Genomic DNA, 24,811 nt, shown 5'->3' with positions numbered 1-24,811 from the left:
TTGAGTAATTCACAAACATCTGATAATGAAATCTGTGCCAGATGTCAAGTTGGACAGTGCAGGTATTAATAATACAGGAAGAGGTTGTGGTCCATGCTCTAGTGGAAGTCATGGCATAGGGAGTTTGTAGAAAGAAGTTTTGTCTAATTTTGTGTGACAGAGCAGAGTCTAGACAACACGTTGGTGCCACTTTTTTTTTTTTTAGATTTATTTATTTTCATTGTGTATGAATGTTTTGCCTGAAAGTATGTCCATGTACCACATTCATGCAGTGCCTGCAAAGGTCAGAAGAGGGCATCAGATCCTCTGGGAATAGAGTTACAGATAGTTGTGAACTGCCCTGTGGGTGTTGGGAACACAACCTGGGTCCTTTGTAAGAGTAACGAGATCTTGGCTGCTAAACCATCTCTCTGGTCCCTGGTGCCACTATCTTGAACACTGGGAATTCCCCTTCCTCTTTTAAGGTTTCCAGGTACCCTATAAACGTGAAGACATCAGAGGTATTTTGAATTTGCATATCCTCTGATGGGTCTTACCATTTGGAGAAGGCTAGTGGCCAAACAACCTAGTATTGATAATTATCTTTTGGTACAGATTAGCTTCTTGTCCAAAGTACATAAAAGGAAGTACAGAAAGGAATTACAATAAAGACAGACCCATAACTCTCCCTTGTTAGAGGACATGAGGTCATCCTGACAGGCTTTGGTCTTCTTAGCAACCTGTTGGAAGAGACTGAATACCACACTCAGGTGGTGCTTTCCTCTAGTTTTTCTTTTGGGGAATTTCCTACTAAAGGCTTTAAAAGGTGTTTTTGTTTTGATTTACTTTAAAGTTTTACTAAATTATCGAAAATTGAAATGCTTAAAACCATTTGTAGATTATGTGAAGTCTTAATTTGGAGCTTTAATTCCACAATTACTTTTCACACCTGGTTTTATTTACCTCTTTCTTGAGCCCTTGCTATATGGGCAACTTTTTAAAAAAAGTAGCCCCAAGTGTTCTTAGTGTCTCCTATAGCATCACGGTGATGTTTTGTTTTGTTTTTTTTAAACTCACGTTTTAAATATACAATATACTCTCATCTATTTTTATAGAATTTAATTTGCCTTTATTGATGATCAGTTGATTGAGGCAGGCTTCTGTCTTGTAGCCCAGGCTAGTCTTGAATTCATGATTCTCCTGACTCAGCCTCTCCAGTGCTGGGATTACACGCATGTTGCCACCATGCCTCTTAAACTCCCCGCTTCCCCACCAAGTCTGGATTTCTCTGTGTAGTCCTGGATGTCCTGGAACTCACACTGTAGGCCAGGCTGGCCTTGAACACAGAGATCCACCTGCCTCTGCCTCCCGAGTGCTGGGATTGAAGGTGTGCACCTTGCTTCTAAAGACAAAACCAGTTCCAATCTTTGAAATATGTGGTGGTGTTGATGATCTCCAGGATGCACAGGTACCTGTCCCCTTGTGTAGACTTTTCTTTTGCTAGCAATTGTCCTGTGACTTGCATTAACTGATAGGATATGGTGGAAGTGGTTTAGGGCGGGTTCAAGGACTAGACACTTGTCAATTCTGTGTCTTCCAGCTTCCTCCAGCTGGAATATTTGATGTTAGAAGCACTGGATTGGTTTAAAGGAAAAATGTACTACCTTGCTGCACAAACTGTCAAGAGACTCAGACTGGATGGAACATGATCAAATTTCAGTTGTCTTGAGTTCTAGCTCAGCCTCTATGTGACTCTAGTCTCAGCTGCCATCTGATGTCAAATTACATAAGCTATGCGACGAGATCAACAGAACATCCTCACTGAGCCCAGCTACCCATGGAAAAGTAAGATAATCAAATGACCTTTGTTTGAGCCCCTTAGTTTTAAGGCCTAGACTTACAGCATACATGACAAACCCATTAGCCACAAGGCTCCAGATGACATCCTTTCATTGTACCAACGTAAGTTACTTCCCTCAGTACTTTATGTGCGAACAGGAATGACTGATGAAAACAGACAAACAAACACACCATTCGGTGTCCTCACTACCTGGAGTAGTGTGTAGTTTTCTCATTCTCTGTCATAAAACTCATCATAAAGTGGAACCCTCTCTGTCCTGGTCCTCACTAGTGCTTGTGGTCTCTTCTGATTTTTCTCAGGCTCGTCTGAGTCAGAGCTAGAGCTGCCACAGAAAAGCTGTCCTTGGGCTGCTTGTTCACGGAGCCATGCTTCCATTTTGCCAATTTTCCGGACACAATAGTCATTCTCTGTGTGATATTCCACGAATTTTTCATCCCGTGGATTTCCTGTAAAAGAGCAAAAGTTCTTTTACTGTCTCCTTAAGATTGATTATTTAAAGTGCTCTTATTATCATAGAATAATCTACTTGAGGTTAATACTGGAAGCAAAATATTAGCCTTTTCTGTAAACACTGTAAAACTGTTGTTTGCCACAAGGAATTAAAATCTTTTTTTCTTCCTTATCCCTATTATGAAAATGTTTTAATCTTCCTACCCCTCCCCCCTTACTGTTAAAACTGTTGTTTACACAAAGGCTGTTTTGTATTCTTGGATTTAAGTGACTTAAGCACCCCATCCCTTCCCACTTCCTTTCATTTCCTTTCTACAATTCTTTCAGAACTAGCCAATTTCAAAAGACTGGGAGGTTGGCCCCCAGCCAATGGGGGAAAGACACAGTCACTACCTATGTTGGAATAACACCCTGAGCACTTCCTGTCCCAGTGTGCCTGCTAGCCCAGGTTGGATTGGCACATCCTTTTTGCAAAAAGAATTCCCTTGCTCCTTTTGTTTTGTTCTGGTTTTCCTTTGTGCAACATTGAGATTTTTCACTGTTTTTTTTTTAAGATTTATTTATTTATTATGTATACAGTGTTCTGCATGCATGTATGCTTGCAGGCCAGAAGAGGGCACCAGATCTCATTACAGATGGTTGTGAGCCACCATGTGGGTGCTGGGAATTGAACTCAGGACCTCTGCAAGAACAGCCAATGCTCTTAACCTCTGAGCCATCTCTCCAGCCCTATTCATTGTTTTTAACAACAGCAAACACACATACGTTGACTGTTATCTCTGTAAATACTAATTTTTAGCTGTTATTTAAATTTTATTTAATCATCTAAAAGTAACGAGACTAGTAAAACAAACCTAGATCCCCAACTTCTCCTCCACAATATTTTGCCACAATATTGCTTTCAGCTGAACCATCTGAAAATCAGGGGAAGGGGTAGAGCTCAGTTGGTAGAGTGCTTGATCAGCATGCACGATCAGCAAGCACCATCAGCAAGCACCATCAGCAAGCACCATACAGACTGCACAAAACATGGGGTGGTGGCAGATGCCTGTGTTCCTAGAAGTCAAGAGGTGGAGGAGGCAAGAGGACCAGAAGTTCAGGTCATCCATTGATGCACACTCAGATACATGAGGTCTGTCTCAAAACAAACAAACAAAGCCAGAAAAACAAAACCACATCTCTAGACTTTTGTCATGAGCGGAACGAATAAATGAATGAGCCAATGAGTAATCAGAGAATTTTAGGATGTGGGAAGTAATGGCAACCTGGGAAATACTTCATTATTGGAGCTTAAACTTGTCAGTCATCTCTGTTCTGAAAATGAGCTGAGCACTGCAAGAGGCACCACTGAGAAGAGAAATTTCTACAATATCTAACTAGAAGCAGAACTTTGAAATGGGAAGAAAATGTCTACTAGCAATGGGGTCTAATATACTGTGAATGGTAGCTTAAGTCCCACAATGTTCTTGGTGCTATGATCAACCCAGTCTAAAGTTGTACGTGATGCAAATGCACACCCTCAGTTTCATCCTTGAAAACCAGCCTTTCTCACCAATAGGGGACCATGCACACAGTTCTGGGTACATAGCACTGAAGCTTGAGGGCATCTGAGCTAGATATAACAACGTTGTTATTGATGTTCCATGGTCTGTGGCTTATAGACTCGAAAACAATAAAAATAAAAACAATCATGACCTTTAGAAACCTAAATGGATTTTGGGTGGGCCCATCAGAAGTCAGTATATAAAGCTCCAGGATTAACCTTTTTAAAGTTTTTTTCAAGGGGAAGCCAATATATGCTGATGTGTGTGGAAGAAATGAGTGATGTAAGTGGTACAGCAATCAGCATGAAGAATCTTTGACAGTTGTATACTTTATAATATTTGTTTTAGAAAAATTTATCATGAGCAGGGCATCAGTGGCACATGCCTTTAATCCCAGCACTCGGGAGGCAGAGCCAGATGGATCTCTGTGAGTTCAAGACCAGCCTGGTCTACAGAGTGAGATCCAGGACAGGCACCAAAAACTACACAAAAAACCCTGTCTTGAAAAACAAAAAACAAACAAACAGAAGAAAGATCTATCACCACTGTATAACACTATAACATCACAGTAGTTTAAAGACAAAGCTATCTATATGTTTTCAAAAATTTTATTGATTTAGTAGTTAAATAGTATGGGTGGATAGAGAAGATTAGAATTATGAAGGTGATACTGAATTGATAGATTTAGGGTGACATTTTCTGAAAGATATGGTTGTTTTAGTATAAGACATTGTGATGGTTAATGTTGGCTGTTATCTTGGGTGATCCTAAAAACCACATGCCTCTGAGCATGCCCAGGAGGGATTGTCAACTAGGTTAATTGAGGTGGGAAGGCCCACCCTGAACGTGGTACCCGTCCGTAGGCTGGGGTCCTGAACCAAATGAAAGAGAGGAAGTGAGCTGAGTCTACTGAGCCCTCTACTTCCCAGCTGGATGAGGTGTAGCCAGCTGCCTCCTACTCCTGATACCACACTTTCCCTGCTGGACTTCACTACCTGAAATCGTGAGCCAGAGTAAACCCCTGTTCCCTTAAGTTGCTTCTCTCAGGTATTTTGTTGCTTCAGTGAGACAACAGTTCCATTTTTCTTCCTTCGGTTTTACTCACATTCCTATACATTGTCTGAACCTCACAGCTTATGCTATGTGCACTGGAGGTGGGGAAGACTCTATGTGCACAGGTGCACGTGGACACCAGAGGTTTAGGACAAGTGTCACGTCAATTGCTCTCCATCTTATGTGTCCAGCCAGGGCCTCTCACTGAACCCAGAGCTCACTGAGGTGGCTGGCTTGGCTTGGCTAGTAAGCCTTGAGGGTTCCCCCATCTCTGCCTCTCTAAAATTGGGATTGTAGATGCATGCTGCCATGACTTGGCCTTTTACGTGTGTACCAAAGATCCAAACTCAGGTCCTCAAGCTCATGGGACAAACACTTTCTCAGTGTAGCAATCTCCCTAGCCCTTACATGGGCTTCTTTACAAATGAGATTGTAGCTGGAATTTTCTCCAGTCCTGCCCAGGCCCACAGCCACTCAGACCCAAATAAACACACAGAGTCTTATATTAATTAAAACTGTATGCCTTAATGGCTCAGGCTAACTATTGACTAGTTCTTACACTTAAATTAACCCATAATTCTTGTTTATGTTTAGCCACGTGGCTTGGTACCTTTTGTCAGTTCTGCCTTCACATCTTGCTTCCTCTGTGTCTGACTGGCGACTCCTGACTCAGTCTTCTTGTTCCCAGAATTCTCCTCTCTGCTTGTCCTGCCTATACTTCCTGCCTGGCTACTGGCCAATCAGCACTTTATTTATTAACCAATCAGAGCAACATATTTACAGCATACAGAGCAATATCCACAGCATGAGATTAACTTTACATGAATCCTACTTTGACTGATACTATTTATCCCCATTTTACAGACCTAGAAAGACAGGGTCACAGAAGTGAAACAATAAATATACTTACTTTTTTCTCTTTAAAAAATGAAATAATGCAGAAAAATCTATGGTTTGTCAGACCCTGCTCTAGGAGCAGGAGGATGTGCCTTCTGTCAGGAGAAAGTGCACTGTTGGGGTACAGGGACGGACTTTGATCCCAATTTCTGTGACTTTCTCCAACTGTATCCAAGTCATGCCTCTGGAAAGGGCAGGGCCACATGAACATAGTAAAACTCATAGAATTGTACACCAAAAAGAGTGATGCTCACTGTATATATGTTGTACTTAGCTATTTTATATGACTATATGTGTGATTTATCATGTGAATATATAAACCAAAAATTTAAAGGTAGTTTTGTTTTAAAGAGGCAGCAGAAAATGGAGCTTGCCTTCTGTCTCACGAGAGGCTAAAATTCTCATCCTGTCTTCCAGAGGGAAACAAAAAAATGGTGGACACACCATTAAATCAGTGAAGGCTGGAACAGAGGTGTCTGCATTGCCAGACCCTGACTACCAGGATGCGCAGGTTGGTGTCTGAGCTTGGCTGCATCCCACTCACAGGAGAAAGCAAAGTGAAATGCTTTTGGAAGACAGGGAAAGTAGTCTAAGAGGTTCTCTGTGATGAGCAAGAAGGAGCCTTTTCTAGAACCGGTGGCAAGAGTAGTCAAGTGTGAAGCCTCTGGGGTAAGGCATCCTGAGAACACTATCTGGCTGTGACCTTGTGCATGAACCCGTCCTTTCTGGATCTTGCCTCCTTATATATGAAACAGGAGAATAATCCTGACCTCTTACGATTCATAGAGGAAGAACTCGATACTATGTTATATATTATAATATTATATTATCCCTGTAAGTTCCTGCCTATGGGGCTGTGCAGCAAGAATGGATGCAACAGGAGAATGACTAACTTTATGTGACCCACAATCTCTCCATCATCAAAGAAATGTGTGGTGATACTTCACTTCTTGTGACAATTCCCATTGTCAACTTGACTGGATTCGGAATCACCTAGGAGACACACCTCTGGGTGCACCTGCAAGTGTGCTTCCAGAGGGAAGACATACCCTAAACATGGGTGGCACCATCCCATTGGCTGGGGTTCCAGACTGGGTCGAGAGGACCGAGAAGGAAGCTAGCTGTTGGGTCAGTTTCCATCTCTACCTGCTTCCTGGCTGCAGACATGATGTGACCGACCTCTCACTCCTGCCGCCATGCCTTTCCTACCGTAATGAACTATATCCTGGAACTGTGCACCAAAACAAGCTTTTCCTTCTACAGAGCTCTTGTTGGCAATTTTACTAGAGCAACCAGAAAAGTAAGAAGTAGATTTTCATTTCTAGCAATTTCAGCAGCTGGCAAGGCTAATTGCCTGCAGACATCTCCCTCCATGAGATCCTAATTAATAGTGACCTCATTTTAAAAAAATATTCCTTCAACTTTATATTTTTTAAAAAAACTTTTTATTGATTCTTTGTGGATTTCACATCATATACCCCAATCCCACTCATCTTCCCTTGCAACTCTCCCTCCCCAATAAAATAAAATAAAGACCAAAAAAAAAAAAAAATCTTGTCATGGAAGCTGTAGTGTGTCACAGTGAGTCATACAGTATACCCTTTAGTCCATACATCTTTACTTGCAAATGTTCACTGCAATGAGTCATTGGTCTGGTTTGAGGCCTCTGGCTACAGTGAGGATTAATACTGGATCCTCACTGGGACTCTTCTTGGATATCCTGTTGTGAGAGTGAAATGAGAGACGGTGCTTCAAGGACAGATCACATGACTGGCTGCTTGGTCTGTTTTTGAGATAGGGTCTCAGTGTGGAGTTCAGGTTGGCCTGGAAGTCACTATGCCATCCAAGGAACTCATGGTGATCAAGAACTGGGATTACAGATTACAGGTTTAGGAGAGAGAGAGAGAGAGAGAGAGAGAGAGAGAGAGAGAGAGAGAGAGAGAGAGAGAGAGAGCCACAGCTGGAATAGAGTGAAGCCTCTTTAGAAAGCTTCAGGAAAGCAATGGAAAACCCTTGTCTTCAGCCCCTCCTGGATCCCTCCCAGCCTTTGCCAGCGTAATTGTATTAGGCTCATTCTCAGGTGATGACTTGGAGTGCTTAGCTTTAGCGGAGCCCCTGTCCCTTCGTTGTTTTGTCAATATTTTTTTTTCAGTTGCAGAAGTTGTTTATTTGACAACAGATCCTGTCTCTGCCTGAAACTGGGGCGCAGGTTAAATGGATGCCCCAAGCTGATTTTCAGTTACTCTGCCTTTTGTTTAATTAACTTATTGATTCGGACCCTTGCTCTTTGGAGTGGGGACAGCATCTCCTTCAGCAGGTGACTCTGCATCTTAGAGCTCACTTGCCGTTGCTGTAGCTCCACCATGGTCAACACTACTGATGTGGGGCTTCGCCCCCGGCACAGCAACCTCTGTGTGTGAACAACACAGGACGCATGCAGCTTTCTCCTGGGAGAACTCACACTGGGAAAACTTAATGGGTCTTCCAGTTGGTGGGCAGCATAGCAGACAGGTTACGGATGAGGATGTCTGTTGGCAAGCCCAGAACAACTCAAGGCTGGAGTGTGGAGCAGCAGGAGATGAAATGAGAACATAGGCAGTGACCAGATTCGGAAAGGACTGGGACCCCCTGTTAAAGAGCTGAGCTTTTGGCCTCAGGTTGATAGAAGTCTGACTGCATTTTTTTTTAAAGATTTATTTTTACTTATGAGTATGTGCTTATGTGCTTGTAGGGCATGTGTGTACAGGTTTTGTAGGAGGCTAGAAGAGGGCACCAGATACCCCGGAGCCGGAGTTACAGGCAGTTTTGAGCCACCCTCCATGGATGCTGGGAAGCAAACTTGGTCCTGTGGAAGGATGGTAAGCACTCTGGACCACTGAGCCAGCTCTCCAGTCCTGGCAATTGTTTTCTAAGCAGGAGAGTGATGTGGCCAGATGCTTTCCATGAAGTCATTCTGCATCAGCACAGTGCTTCTAGAAGTTCAGCTGATGGGGCTGGGGCTGGAGCTCTGGTCCAAGTGACATGGGGCATGAGGGCCTCCCCCATACAGGTGGTGGATGAAGCAGGAGCCAGGTGGAGAGGGCAGGGGTGCTAGATTCACTGTAGCATTCATGGGTGTCCAAGAAGGCTGAACTACACACAGCGCAAAGGGTGTTTGAGGGATAAGGGGTTGATATATATTACATATATGTGTCTGTGAGCACAGGAAACTCCATGTATCTATAAGAGCCTCTCTCTCTCTGACAGTAAGAGATGCTCTGAGCCTGTCTTATGAGGGCCTGTAAAGCACTTAGCATCTACAAGAGGAAAGACCTCTATGCAGAGCTTAAAAGCTTTTTTGTCTTTTTCTCTCAGAGATGCAAAACACAATGTAGCGTGCCATTTATTCCAAGACATCACATGTCCCCTCGGTGACAGCTATTTGTTGTCTCCTCACTCTCCTTTGCATGCCCATTATGGACATTTATTTGATGAAGTTTCAAATATGTTTGCATCTCAGTGCTCAAGACGCTGAGGCAGGAGGATATGGAGTTCAAGTTTGACTCTGTCTCAAAGCAAAATTAAGGAGCTGGGGCTATAGTTATATTGGTGGAGTGTTTGCCTGCCATGTTTACGAAGCCCTGGGCTCGATATCTAGCATGACGTAAACAAATCAGGCATAGTGGTGCAATCCAGTGCTTGGGAGGTGGAGGCAGGAGCATCAGAAGTTCAAGGTCATCTTTGAGAACATAGTGAGTCTGAGGCTACCCTGAGCTACATAAAAGCCTGTCTTCAAGCAATAACTGAACCCCAAACCAAACCGAAACAATACGTGAAATGTTTTCCTAAAGAAATGACAGTACTCACCTGGGTGTCTGTTCACGGTTTCATCAGGCAGTATGGTGATAATGTCATAGATATTGCTCCTTGGCGTGTTTTCGGTGATTTTATTGCCGTTATGGTCCTTCAGCTTTTGCATATCAAGTCTTGCTTTACTCTGAAGACTCTCCAACTCCATTTGGGCCTGACATGATAAGGTATAAGTGGTTAATAGTCTCCCAAACTGTCTTCTCCAGAACAAATTCAGCAACAACGAAAGCATGGACAGTTCACAGGCCTGGCCACCCTTGAACACATTGGGATGGTTTTGTTCTCATCACATTCTGTGGCAACTTTATTCTGAGGCTTGTCAGGAGACAGACGAGCACGCTCACTGTCTTACAGAGGCGTGGATCAATGAAATGAGGGTCCCTGTCAGCCTCTGTCTGTAGGTGAGGTTTTGGAATTGCAGAGGATAGAACTACAGGGTGGTTCCTTGGGGGGGAGAGGGGGGAGCTTAGGGTATGACAGTCGCAGAGCTTTACTGGAGAAAGTGTTCCAGTGTGTCCTCTCAAATTCATAGGTTGGAAACGTGACCCTACCCGATTCTTATGCTAATTTGTAGATGGTTCTTTTAAGAGATGTTTGGGTGGGAGGGTTTCACTCTTACAACAGAGTGAAACTATTATCCCAGGAGAGGCTAGTTCTCCATGGTGAGTTATAAAGGCTGCCTTGACTGCCTTGGTTTGCTCTTGCTCCTGACTCCTGACTCTCATGAACATTGCCACCTACCATGTCCTCTGCTGTGTTGTGCCACCTCTCATCAACTACCAGTATCTCAGTCTTAGACTCCTCCACCTCCAGAACAATGAGCAATGTATTTATCATCTGGGGGGGGGGTAAAAGAAAATGGCCCCCAAAAGGAGTGGCTCTATTAGGAGGTGTGGCCTTGTTGGAGTGGGTGTGGTCTTGTTGGAGGAAGTGTGTCACTGTGGAGTTGGGGTTTGAGGTCTCATATATGCTCAAGATACCACCCAGTGTCTGAGACCACTTCCTGTTGCCATCAAGTCAAGATGTAAGACATTCAGCTACTTCTCCAGCACCATGTCTGCTCTCATGCTGCCATGTCCCACCATGATGATAATGGACTGAACCTCTGAACTGTAAGTAGACACTCCAGTGAAATGTTTTCCCTTTATAAGAACTGCATGGTCATGGTGTTTCTTCACAGCAATAGAAACCCTAGCTCAGACATCATCTTTACTAATTACTGCATCTCTGGTATTCTCTTATAGCAGCAGAAATGGACGAAGACAAAAGCCTTGCTTGTTTCTTCTTTTGGAAACAGGATTACACTCCATAGCTCGGCTGTCCTGAAACTTTCTGTGTAACCCAGGCTGGCCTAGACCTTGTGGCAGTCGTCCTCTACAGCACCCCCCAAGCATGGATGCCAGAATGCCTAGTACAAGGCGTTTCTCACTAGCAAATTCTATGACATGAGTTAATAGGGAGAGGCCTATGTGTCACAATAAAGACTGACCTCCATTCCCTCTCCTACTAAACCAAGAAAGGAATATTATTTACCCTATTTTCTGGCTACAGCCGGAAGGTCAAAGGTTATTACAAGAGACACAAGCTAGGCTTTTGCACATCTTTAATCCTAACACTCAGGACGCAGGAGGTCATCTTGGTCCACACAGTGAGTTCCAGGCCTGCCAGGGCTATATAACGAGACCCTTTCTTAAAAAACAAACCAAAGAGACAAAGAAAAAGGGACACTTGAGGGACCAATGAGATGACCCAGTGGCTAAGGGAGCTTGCTGCAAAGCCTGACAAATCTGAGTTTGATAACCAGAACCTATATGATGGAAAAAACAAAACTACCAAAAATTAGCCTGTGACCTCTAGACATGTACTGCGGCATGTGTATGTGCTCTCTCACTCACAAAATAAAGAAATAAATGAGAGAGAGAGAGAGAGTGAGAGAGAGAGAGAGAGAGAGAGAGAGAGAGAGAGAGAGAGAGAAGGGATGTTTGAAGCACAGATCTAATCTTGTAGAGAAGTGAAAAAAAAAAGACTCATCAAGGCTTGGGGCAAAAGGTCATCTTCCTGTGTTTCCCAGCTCAGGCAGTGGCAGCTTCTGCTCTGTTGCTGAGAACAGACTGGACTGGGCAGTACAGTGATGGTGCCCTCCAAATTTGGTAAACGTGACCCTCTTCTCTTTACCTCCTGTCTCTTATGGTTTATCTCCAGCATTTTCATCTTATGTAAATACTGTCTCTTCCCAGAAGTGTACATTGGAAGCTGCATTTTCTTCTCAAGTTCCTGCTATGAAAGATGATATATTTATTAGTATGGGGAAATGATAATTCACTGCCTTCAACCCTTCTTGGAGCAGGAGATCTTAATCCCTGGTAATCCGTAGCCGGTCTCCTGTCTTGATAAAAGTACACTGCAGTTGTGTCCATGACAAGTCCTTTGTATAGCTGTCAGAGAATGAAGTGGCAATCTGCCGTGTAGCTGATAGTGTTTTAAAGGTCCTTGGAGGGTTTTGAATTCGAGGGTTTTGACAATTTCATTTTGATAATCTCACGTCGACAACAACCCATTTCCCCTGCCAACAGATGCTTTTACTATCAGTCTAGAAAGGTGTCCTGGTCTCATGAGACCTTCCTTTCTCTTCCTGTGTCTTCTATCATTGACTGGCTGGCTGTGCAGTAAGAGGAGGTGGTTCAGCAGAACCTATTTCTCTACAGTATATTTTCACATTTGAATATATGCCCAAGGGAGCATGGCCGCTGAGGGGGGATTTGAAGCGATTACTTCTGTGTCTGGTGGTCTCCCCTTAGTTCGTCCTGAAATTCAGTGGCACAGTCAAGGTGGCCATTGAGGACAAGCAAAGGTGAAGATAGTTTTGTTTGTCACTTGCTGTTGTCCAGAGGTGAAGGAGAGAGTTGATGACAGCCCTTTGTGCGGCTCTGTGGACAATGTGTTGGATAGTGCAGAAAGGTCGGGGGAGGATGTCCCCACGGTCAGCACCTTAAACATGAACTCGAGGACCTATAGCACTCAGGTGTCCCTTACTCGGCCACACAGCAGTGTCTGGCTGGCTCCAGCATGAGTCAGGACAGGGTATGAAAGTGACCCTGACTAACAGCTTTCATTTTTTACTCAGCAGGACAAAACTAACAGAAGACCTTTCCTGGGATTACATTTTGATGGAGGTTGTGGCACAGAAGTCAGGAACAACTTCTAGAGAAGATCTTCCCTGGAGTCAGAGCAGAGGGAGTGCTGAACTCAGGAGAGGTGAAGGGAAGAGCTGTGCTTGCTGGCTTTCCTCCACCGCAGATTTAAACACTTTTGGAATCATTGGTTTCCATGTAAAATCCCCCTTTCATCTACATAGCTCTGTTTGCTCCACAAAGCAAACAGAGCCTGGCCTCATCCAAGAGTGAAGAGCACTTGCCAGTTGGAGGCAGGCATGGGCAAGCTCTGAAGCTTCAAACATTCTACCTGCCAAGGACTGAACTGTCAGCTTTGGCTCTGAACTCCTGTGAGAAGGGGAAACATGAAAAGAGTGACTCCCCCAGGCTCACCCGCTTCCCCAGTCAGTAACTGCCACAGCTCACCTTTGCTTTGTGTCTTGTTCTGGCTTCTTGCTGGCTCAGGAGTCGCTCAGAGGTAACGACTTGTGGCAGGTCAATAGGCTCAAGCTTCTAGAAGTCCAATATTTAGAGTATTCAGCGTCCCTCATGCCGTGACATGATGAAACACAAAAGCAGAGACATTTAACTACCTGAGCACTCTGTGGAAGCCGAACTTCCTCCTGGGCATGCGCAGAGAAGGTGACTCCCACAGTATCACAGTTGTTTTCTGTGAGAAAGGCTTTTTGACCTCTGGGGTTCTTTACTGTTCTATCACACTGTTTCCAGTGAGTTACTAATCAAATATTGGTCAGAGAATTGAGCACTTTTTCTCCTGTACTGATGGGCCATGTTCAAAGTCACCCAATAGCTGGGGTCTTAGAGCAGTAGAGATGAGACACCGAGACACACCTATCTTCCCTTGACCACCCAGCTAAGTGTCCCAGTGCTTAGGAAGTGACATATTTTGAAGGTCTCTAGAGACGCTCCCTCACTAATCATGAGTGACAAGACACACTTAAAAGGAAAGTGCAAAGTGTTAACAAATGATAGGGCTATCTTTTTCTAGCAAGGGGTGGGCTTTTTGGGAGACATTTTATCGGGACTTAAAAGGTTCACTAAAACTGAGCAGAACTATTTCCATGGGTTTGTCTAACTCACCTCTTTCCTTCTCTCTCTGTTGTACACGTATGTGTGGGTACACCCATTCGTGTGTGTACATGTAGAGAGCAAGGGTTGATGTCTGGTGTCTTAGATAGCTCTCAACGTTATTTTTATTTTTATTTTATTTGAGACAGGGTCTCTCACTGAACTTGTAACTAACGGTTTCCACTAGATGGCTAAGCAGTGAGCCCCTGGGAACCATTTCTTTTCACAACCCCTCCCATCCCAGTCTTCGCTGGGGTTATGGATGGGCACTGTCATAACTGAATACTTCCAGACCTGGGGTTTTAGCTTTTTTTGTGGGTGTTGGGTATCCAAATTCTGGCTCTCATCCCTACACAGCACGCGCTTTACCCACTGAGTCGTCGCCTGGCCCACAGCCTAGTCTTCCTTCACCTCAGAGAACACTGGGCGCTACAAGCGGACCATGGGAGACAAAGCTGGTCTCCTCACATTGACGTGTATGTGTGTGTGTATGTGTGTGTGGGGGGTCTGCAGAGTTTGTTCACTCAGAGTGACAGCTGAGTTCTTCACATCCAGGCAGTCTGTCTGTGTTTGAGGCAAGAACTGGCTTGTTGAAGAGTATTATTTTAAGGTATGTTACTTTTGTTTATGTTGCATTTGTTTAACTCTGTGAAGCTGTGTTACTGTGCCTGTCTAAACACCTGATGGTCTAATAAAGATCTGAATGGCCAATGGCAAGGCAAGAGAAAGGATAGGCGGGGCTGGCAGGCAGAGAGAATATATAGAGGGAGAAATCTGGAAAGGGAGATCTAGAAGGAGCCAGAGAAGGGGAGGATATCAGGGGCCAGCCACCCAGCTAAACAACCAGCAAGCCATGGAGTAACAGTAAGATTTACAGAAGTAAGAGAACTGGAAAAACCCAGAGGCAAACGGTAGACGGGGCTAATTTAAAGTTAAGGAAATAAGGCAAGCTAAGGCCGGGCATTCATAATTAAGAATAAGCCTCCATGTGTGATTTATTTGGGAGCTGGGTGGCAGGCTCCCTAAAAGAGTGAAAAACAAATAACACTGGCTGTCTACCCTGGTCTCAGCAGAGCAGCATTTCCAGACTCCTTGGTAGTAATCAGTGGTGACTCTGAGATCATTCCCATGAGGTCTGGCCCTGTAACTCAATCCAGCAGAGAAGCAATGAGAAGTGAGTAAAACAGGAATGGAAGCATGGTTGTTCCCTTCGCTTTCAGTTGTTCAGGGCATGGAGACACTACTTGAGGAGGTAGCAGTTGATTGTATCAGGATGCTGGAGGGAGAGGCCCAGGAACGGGGAGACTCCCAGACACCCGCGGGAGGAAGAGTCTGTGACAGTTGGGGATGGGGTTTGGGTAAAGGGAAAACAGAAGGGTCTGTGTCTCCTCCACATGGTCCAGTCTTCAGGATTTGTGCATGCACAAGTCTGTATGGCTGCATAGCTATTATTCCATATTATGTCCAGGAGTAAATGTACCATCACATGTTATTCTCAGGTGAATCCGGTGTATAAATCATGAGGGTCCTCGTTTTTGAAGGGTTAATGCCCAACTAGAAATTGGCATCACTATGATTCAACTCTGATGTATACCCAGTCTCAAGCCAGGTTCTTCTCCTAATTGTTTGCCCTGCAAATGCTTGATCTTCAGAATGCCCTCGCATTATGAAACAAAATCTTGCAGAATTTCGCTGGAGCTGCGGAGTCCCCAGGTTTGGGGTATGTCTTGGGAGTAGATAGTTTTCAGAACTCCCCCAGAGACACTGATGATTCCTTTGAAATCGTTCTGTTGGGGGTCTGGAGTGGTCCCACATTGCCACAGATCAACAAAAGAACTGCACGGAGAGTAGACTACAGAAGGTTTGTGTGCAGTACGAACACCAAGTCTGAGGAAGCCAAGATCCTTGAGTCATCTAAAAAATAGTCTTTGGACTAGCTTTTTGGTTTGACAGTATGAATGTCTGAGTCACAGCAGGCTCCTTTTCTTTATTCTTAGTCTTCTATTTAAACTCACGTTTCTGATAACGGTTAAATAGTAGATACTGTTGAGAACTCTCCAGACCATTTTCTGAAAACAGAACACAACCGCACTGTCTCTTTACAGAGCCACTAGATGGCAGCAAGCGACACTGCAAGTGGCTTTCTGTCCACACAGAATTTGGCCCGAGAAGCTGTACAGAAAAAATGGTTGGGAAAACTGGTTTCGTTTAAATATGCCAGCCGAGTGACTTTCAGAATCCTTGGTTCTCTTGCACATCCCTTGCCCTACAGGGCTAGGGAGATTCCTTGCTTTTTCCCTTGTAGAGGAAACACGCTGGAAGGAACTGCTTAGAGAAGTGGTAGGGTGGCACTTTTTCATTTTTAATATTAGGAAATATCTTATTTGTCTTAAGATTTATGAATTACTTGGCTGTTCAACACATGATCAATATCATCAATTGGAGTATGTGCTAGGGCTTTGGGGATGGAAAATAAGACATCCATGCACCACAAATATCTGCACTTGGTGATAAACACTAACCTAGGAAAGGCTGCTTTTGTTAGTAAGAAAAGGAAGGTGGGTCAGAGCAACCCAAAGAAAGCATAACAATGGTTTGGCACAACGACTTAAGAGTGTCTTTAGACTCTGGGAAGTGGAGAATGTGTCCTATGACAGCTTTATGTAGGTGATCACCAAGACAACTTAAGGCCGAGAAAGAATTTTTGATCAAGTCCTTGCAATGCAGTTTCGTTTCAGTAACATTCCTTGTTCCCAACAGTTGTCCACGAAAGACAAAAAATAAAGCCAACATGACACGATTTGGCTTCAGTACAAGGCAAATATTTCCCTAGATCAGAAAACAGAAGAGAAATGCAAACATTTGTGGGGAGCTGATCCATAAGACATTGGGGCAGGTGAAGTCTGTGAGTTATTTATCTTGGATAAAGGGGATCAGGAAACGCTCCATGGAAGATCTAGGCTCACAGCTTGAGATCAGGGCTGAGTTATCCACCTTGCTACTTATGGAAGAGCTGGAGGGCTGGGGTAGAGCTGAGTAGTAAAGCATGTTCTTTTAGCATGTGTGAAGCCGTGGGTTCAATTCTCAGCACTGAAAAGGTGAAATAAGGTATCTGGGGCTGGGGAGATGGCTCAGTGGATAAAATGCTCATCATAAAAGTATGAGACCTTGAGAGCTGGAAACGGGATTCTCAGGACAAACTGTCTGAACTCTGTATTGGTGAACTCCAGGTTTGGGGAGAGACTCCTTGTGAATAAATACAGTGGAGGGTGATTAAAGAAGAAACCCAACACCAATCTTTAGCCAACACACACACACACACACACACACACACACACACACACACACACACACACACACGCTTCACACTGTAAGTTGGAAGATTCATTTCATAAGACTTAGCAAAGTGTTGAATGTGAAGAAGACTTCGTAGCAATAAATTCAAATGCTTTGTGTTAACTGGATAATTTCCAAGAAACAACCAGCAAGAATAAGATAACTAAGTCAAATGCAGAACTATAAAGAAATTAAGCTAGTAGGAAAAATGATCTCTTCCCTTAAAAGTCCAAGAGTCTAAAAATAGTACTGGAGGCATGTTTTACAAAACATTAGGAGAATAGAGAATTCCTGCTCTATAATAAATGTCTTGGAAAAGAAGAACGAGAAATCTCTTCCTTTTACAAGACTAAATCAATCTTGGTGGCAAAGCTGGTGTAAAAGTGTATTAGAAAAGTGTAGATCCATCTCAACTCATTAAAGCAGATACATAAAGCCTTAGGAAATCCAGCTCAGCATTGTGTACACTTAGATACTTTAGGACCAAGTCCGGTTTCTTCCAGAAATGCAAGCGTGGTTCAGCATTATAAAATTCACACTCTATCAACTAGGGAAAAGAAAGCTCATGGGGTTGTTTATTTTTGCGTGGGCAGACACATCTCTGTGTGTGGGTGGATGTGATTGTTTTAATAGATGAGGACAAAAATCCATTAAATCTAACACTCAGCAGTGATAAAGTCTTAGCATGAGGTAAATGCCTGAAATTGAAGGCCATGGTGCCAGGTATCTTCTGTTGGTCTCTCCAGATCGGCTCACCCACTAGCCCCCTGTTCTCTGCCTGTACCCATGCCCAGCTCCCTTGCCTCTGGCTTCCTCTGGGATGTAGCCAATGGGAAGGGGATGACGATGAGGTCATGTATTTGGGCTTCCAGCTCTTTACCAGGTGGTATGGGGGACTGCCCCTCCATGGAGGTTCACTCTTGTTCTCAATGCAGCTTTCTCTACCTGGCTTTTTCCTTCCAGGCTCCAGAAATCTCTCCTCTTGCCTTGGCCTGGTTACCCATTAGCCACCTCTAACAGTTTCTGCAATAGCTTTGGCTGTTTCTCTTAATCAAACTTCCTTGCATGGATAGTTACAAAGAAAACTTTCCCGAATTACTATGATTTCAGTGTGGCACCTGTTTCCTTTGGGGACTTTGCCAGCTCTTATCAAAATCCTACAGCATACATTATATATGCTGAGTATCCCTTACTTGAAATTCTTGGAACTAGTGGTAGTGTTTCAAATTTGGGGTTTTATTTTGGATTTTCAAATATTTGCATGTATGTAATGAGATGTCTTGGGAATGGGACCCAAGTTAAACACAGTTTGTTTCATGTGTTTGCTAGGTGCACTAGCCGAAGGTAATTTTACACGGTGTTTTTGCTGTTTGGGTAGCAAACCAGTACACGGGATCAGGTGTGGAATTTTTCTCCTGTGGTAATGTCAGTGTTCAGATATAACTGGATTTTGGAGCATTTTGGATTTTACATGTTAAAATTAGGGATTCTCAATATCTTTGATGGAAAATAGTGTCCAGGGAAAGAGAATAGAGAAGGGCCGAGGGAATCACAACTGCTGGGATGGGATTTGCAATGGTTAATAGGTTGTTCAGGTGATCCTTATAGAGATGCTGAAATTTGAACACATCTCTGGAACTCAGAATTATCCAGCTGGATTAGGTGGGCCAATACTGTGTGTGTGTGTGTGTGTGTGTGTGTGTGTGTGTGTGTGTGTGTGTGTGTATAGTGGGAGGGCATTCCTATTAGGCTGCATGGTCAGAAGAGAAAGTGGGCAGGCCAGAGGGGGTGCTGCTGATCAACTCTTCTACACAGTGTGAGTAGGGGGTGCACTATTGATTAAGAGCTCCAGGCAGAGAGGCTCAGTTCTCACCTCCAGGAAGAGGTCCTCTCTGCTTGAGAAGTTGAGATATTCAGGAAGTGGAGAACGCCAAATATGCAACTCAAATTATTTAGGATGCAATTAGGTTTGGTTTAATAATTAAAAATACTTTTAGAATTTTCTTTGGCAGAGATCAGGCTATTAATTAGCCTGTCATGGGAACCCAGCATTTATTATTCTCTCAAAAACCCATTTGTGGTGGAAAATGTGCCGAGCCTCATTTGTGAAGATAATTATAGATGATATCTTTAGGAGTGTCTGCCAAGTTCCTAGTGATTTCCCTTTTCTCTGGGAGCTGACTCCAGAACCTACAGGGTGACTCCTCGGCCCACGTTTCTACGGTGCAAGAATGTCTTCCGCTCCCCACTCATTGGATCAGAGCTAGAATCATTAGCAAGGCTGAGCCAATAAGATCTTTCCTCTACAGGAATCTGGAATCCCAGCCATGGTCAGGCCACTGTGTCCATTTGATTGGATATATAAGATTCAAGTTTAGGGTGGCCTGAGGAACAGAGAAAGCTGATCTTTGGGGAAAATTAAGGCAGGTGTATAGAGCTCAAGTGAACGACATAGAGTTCTGCTTTCCAGAGCTTTGCTAAGTCTAGTGTATCCTGGCTCTTGGGGGTCAATAAAAATGTCCATAATATCCTTAGAATGAAGCACACTGATATCTGTACACTCAGTGTGCTTCCCCTCCAGCAGGATGAGCCCCCTTTCATTCACTCACTCCTAGACTTTGGTGTGGCACATGTCAGTGGCTGAAGATGTAAGATTGCGTAAAGCCTAGTCTTTGCAATCAGATAATGTGTCTTGATTCTTTATTCTTATGGTGCTTTGCTGCTGTGTGGAGAATAGTGCCAGACTCTGAAATCTCCAAGTCCTCTTTTTGAACTTGGGGGAATCAAAACCTAACTTTAACTTATTTAGAGTTGGTAAGTATTAAAATTATTCTGTGGACTAGAGGGTGCAACACAGACATATTTCTCTGGTTGTAGTGATTTCTTCTGTTTGAGCCAACCAGTATCAGAGCTTCACAGGGACACATAATAATACTCCTTTGAAGGAACACATTTAGTTTAAGAATAAAGCCAGCTTTAGGGTGGCTCAGCTAAGCTAGAGATGTGCTCACAGTTTTACATTAGACATGGATTTATTACATTTACCCTTTATTTTTCTTGAACTAAATATTTTTGCACTTTCTAATATTTGACAAGAAACGCTCTTTTGGAACTAAAAATAATAATCACTTTGAGTAGTGATTTTGAGCTTCCAAAGAAGACAAGTAAATAAAACCAGGCTGAAACAGGAACAGTCTTCAACAAAGAGCTCCATTAGCCCCGGAACTGGTCTGAGCATCTAGGTGAATTGTGGAGCAGGCAGGGTTTGGCTGGTTCCTTTTCTCTGCTCACAGAGAGCCCTATGCTTTCTGTTGTCTGATGTTCATTTCCAAGAACTCACTCTGATCTCTTTCCCTTTCTAGGATGAGATATTTTATTAGAATTTATGCTATGCATAAAAAATTCTTCCTCCGATGTTCCTAATTTCCCCCTGTTTCTTCTTTTTTAGACAGGGTCTCAGGATGTAGCCCTGGCTGGCCTTGAACTCACAGAGATCTGCTTGCATCTGCCTCCTGGGTGTGTTAGGATTAAAGGCATGCGCCACCATATCTGACCTCAGTCTCCCTACCTTCAGCAACTGCTTGTAGCATCTAGGATGTTTAAAGGATGGAGTCAGGGGAGTTAGAGGTATCTTACACTGATGGTTAGAAGTATCAGAGACCTGGCTAATAGCTCCAGTGGGTCTTCGGGCAGGTTCCTTCACTCTGAACCATATGTAGAAAACAAAGATGACATTTTCTTATGTTGGGCTAAAGGACTAGATGAATGGCAAAGATCAAGGAGCCTAATATGTTGTTTGACTTGAATAGAAGTGGTAGTTGTTGTGATTTTCAAATACTCTCTCAACTAAATGCCAGATTTGGGTCCTTTAAACATGTAACTAAATCCTTGTTAGCATATTTTTTTGGTAGTGAGCCTCAAAAGTGACATCAGTTGCTAAAGGAAATTCTAATACTATGGTCTTTGTAACTGTCAACATTCTTTGCAACAGCATTTCCATTAACGAGGTATTTAAGGTTCTTTTACGATTATAGATAAAAAGAGATACTAGCATTAACGCAAAAAGTTCCTTAAGACTTTTTAAATTCATCTTACTTGAATTCTTCGGGGTGGATGCCTTTTGATAATGCTTGATTCTTCATTTTTCAGTGGGATGTCAAGATACATGGGCCTGGATACTTGAAGGATGGGGGGAGGCAATAATAAATCATTAGAATCAATTTATTGTCAAATTCAGTATCCAGGCTGATCACTGTTTAGTAGTCGTCATCTACATAATTTTGTATCCTCACTTACACATGCCTAACTCACTGGTCAAATGCAAAGATGAGACACATGTAGCATGCTTCCTTGTTGGACTATTCTTGGACTGCCAGCCAGCAAATAATGACCCATCGACTTACTATTAATTATGAAAGATTGGCCTTTAGCTTAGGCTTGTCTCAACTAGCTCTTATAACTTAAAATAAGCCATATTTTAAAATCTATGTTCTGCCACGTGGCATTACCTCTCTTTCATCTTGTACCTCCTGTCTCCTCTCCATGTCTGTCTGGCGACTCTGCCTTCTTCCCAGAGTTCTCTCTCTGCCCGGAAGTCCCGCCTACATCTCCTGCCTAACTATTGGCCATTCATCTTTTTATTACACCAGTCACAGCAATACATTTTCACACAGTGTACAAATATCCCACAACAGACATGTAAAGCAGGGTCCTTACATGAATGTAAGTGAACATTTTAGTCTGCTTTTTTCTTTTCTCATCCCACTCCCCAGATTGATTTTTTTTAAAAGCAGTTGCAAAATTAGCTATGTAGTGACCATAGGCATTACTCAAACATAGAATTTAGCTTAGAAAACAGAAACCTGCTGATTAGTCTTATGACCCCCCCCCCCATACTCCTTGTACCAGAGATCAAATATCCAGGGTTTCACATACACAAGACTCAGCTCTACCTTTGAGCTCTGTCTCAGCCCACTAGTTAAATACCATAGAATCTCCGCCAAAATAAAGGAAATCAGAAACAAATAAGAAATGAAAATACATCATCTTTTCAGGTGAACAGGAAATTAACAGGGGACAGTCCCCAGTTTGCTGTAGGATACAACACGCCACTCTTCCTTCCCTATTCAACAAGCCAGGGCTACACAGTTGCTGTGCTGAGAATCGGATGGTGAGCCCCTCCTCATGCATGCTGTGTTTGGCTTGGTTCACTGGGCCATTCAAGAGTGCTGCCAGGACCAAACTGCATGGTGTCCTTGGCCTTCTCTTAGAACAGTCAAAACACCTTCTGACACTTATGCTTAAGTTTTCTTAAGACATCTGAGTAACCCCTGTAAAGCTTTGCCGTCTCCAGCTTTGAAGAGAATGGACTCTGTGACTTTTTTTTCTTTCTTTCAGATTATGGCATACATTGAGCAGGACAGAAACTCGACCACCATCAATCGGGTTTTAAAATCTAAATTGTTTAAAGCATTTTTTCTTCCTAGAAACTTCAGTACTCCTCACCTTTATATGATGTGAGTGATATCATCCTGTTTTTAGTTGGACTGCCCCATAGGCCAAAGGCTGTCCCAGACACTGACTTCTACTTCTGAACACAGGCAAACAAAACTGATAAGTAACTTGTCTAAGGTTGTGTGATATATTTAGTGGGGCTGGGGCTAGAACATAGGCCCCTAAAACCAGCTCTCAGAATGCTTTTGGTACAGTCAGTGTTTATAGAGAATGTTCTCCATCCCTTGTTATTTATAATGAATGTGACTTTTGTCTTTCAAGTATCATTTTTCAGTTGGGACTCCAAAGTACCCAAATCAGCGTTTGCCACCTAGTTACCAAAACCTTAGAACTCAGAAGAGGATAAAACTGCATGTCTTTAATCCTAGCACTTGTGAGGCAAAGGCAGGCAGGACTCTGTGAGTTCAAAGCCGGTCTAGGCTACATGGAGAGTTCAAGGACAACCCAGGGTCATATAGTGAGACATTGACAGCAAACAAAAAACCAAAGCAACCAAAAAAAGGGAGTCAATGCCATTAAGAAGGAAATTATCATTCATAATGAAGAACATTAAAAAAGCTGTATCAGTCAACAGTACTCAATATTTTACCTGTACAGAAAGTAACCATGAAAACCTCCCCGGGAAAATCTGTTAGCTAAAGACATACAAGGTCATCTGAGACAGAGTCATCTGGGAAGGAGAGCCCAGTTTTGTTACTGATGCAGAATGTGAAGAAGAGAAAAGCTGATTCAAATATATGGAATGTGTGCCAGATGACACACATCAGCATGAATTTTTTTTTATTCCAAGTTAGCACATCTGTTTAGTTATCACGATGGTCATCAGAAAACATTTCATATGTCATAAAAAATATCCACAAACAACCTGCAGCCATTTCAGGCTCAGAGCCTCCCCCTACCCACCCCCCCATGGGAAAAATCCCTTAATTCTGTGACAATCGTGAAGAACATGGGGTTAGGGAAGGTGACTCATCTACTCTCTCTCATGTAGTAAATTCATTTTGTTTGGGCTGGTTTCAAACTTCACACGGGAGAGGTTTACTCCTAACATGCTACTCTCAAAACTACAAAGCTTGATGCATTCAGTCTCTCTGGAGATAATGACTTAAATTCAGAACCCAAGTGGAGCACAGTTGCCACCGTCTGTCACATCTGTGTGATCTCAGTGGCCTAATGGAGGTAGACACACGCACTGAAATCACTCCAGACTAAGCTGAGACCAGACTGCTTTCCTTCTTACTTAATTTTTTTTTTTTTTTTAAACTGGAATCAACACAAGCATTTGAATGCACTGGAAGTCATTCAGCAGACAAACACTCAGTCCTCCCTGAAAAACATTCTCCTGCATCTCAATCATCTAAGCTTTCAGAGATCACGGAGACAGGTAAATGTACGGCAGCTCTCCTGAGTCCCAGACATGCATATCTCATGTTTGTGGTATACCTGCAGGATGTCTTCCATACCAGGTTTCTCGAAGAGGTGGTAGCCGTCCTTCCAGAGCTTGCTTTTGACCCTGCAGTCTCGAGAATGGGTATGAGCTCTTTTCTTCTAGGTTCCGATTTAATGCATAGAACACAGGGCCAGCTGAGGGAATCTCTGCTTCTTGGCTTTGTAAAGGTGTGACTTTGATCACCCGAGGGTGAGGCTTGGAGTGGCCCAGGCCCATTTTCCTTGAAGATATTCAGAAGAAAATCATGATGGAGGGGAGTTGTGAGGGGCCTTTATGGAGTGTGATTTAGTTCAGTAGTTTCAGGAGTTTACCTCAGCTTACCAAAACAGGTGTTTCCTTCATGACATCTTTCCAGTTCTGTCCCCCGACACTAACTTCTCTGGCCACTTCCTGGGAGGCTGGTTTCCATGGAGACTTCCCTTCAACTTCTACTTTGCCATTCCAGAACTAAAGAATGCAGTTAAACATTGACCTGGTTATTCTACTCTCTGAAAGTCTCAGTGGTAGGGACAGACGCTTCTGTTGATCATTAAACGAATATCCAACCCCAGCCTGCTAACAGAGATGCAGAGCAGGGCTTAGAGAGGTCTGAGAACCATTCTCTCACAGCAGACACTTTGGGAAGATAATGGCTGAG

The 24,811-nt window shown here is 43.3% G+C and overlaps 1 protein-coding gene across 2 annotated transcripts; it reads right to left on the bottom strand.

Annotated features, from left to right (window-relative positions):
• Positions 1 to 1,912: 1,912 nt before the first annotated feature.
• Positions 1,913 to 24,592, bottom strand: Ccdc198 (coiled-coil domain containing 198). Of its 2 annotated transcripts, XM_059273714.1 has the most exons (7): positions 24,496 to 24,592; positions 24,168 to 24,394; positions 21,306 to 21,388; positions 13,212 to 13,298; positions 11,809 to 11,910; positions 9,631 to 9,787; positions 1,913 to 2,286 (listed from the first exon to the last, which is right to left on the bottom strand). In XM_059273714.1, exons 2-7 carry the CDS (start codon positions 24,388 to 24,390, stop codon positions 2,051 to 2,053), a joined length of 888 nt encoding a protein of 295 aa, XP_059129697.1. In that variant the 5' UTR covers positions 24,391 to 24,394; positions 24,496 to 24,592; the 3' UTR covers positions 1,913 to 2,050. The 2 variants fall into 2 exon arrangements, with proteins under 2 accessions (XP_059129697.1, XP_059129696.1); XM_059273713.1 differs by lacking the exons at positions 24,168 to 24,394; positions 24,496 to 24,592 and having other exon boundaries at positions 21,306 to 21,402.
• Between the last annotated feature and the right edge of the window lie 219 nt (positions 24,593 to 24,811).

This window comes from Peromyscus eremicus, chromosome 9, assembly GCF_949786415.1.
Source record: "Peromyscus eremicus chromosome 9, PerEre_H2_v1, whole genome shotgun sequence".
Lineage (NCBI taxonomy): Eukaryota > Metazoa > Chordata > Mammalia > Rodentia > Cricetidae > Peromyscus > Peromyscus eremicus.
This window is presented reverse-complemented; position numbering and strand designations above follow the sequence as displayed.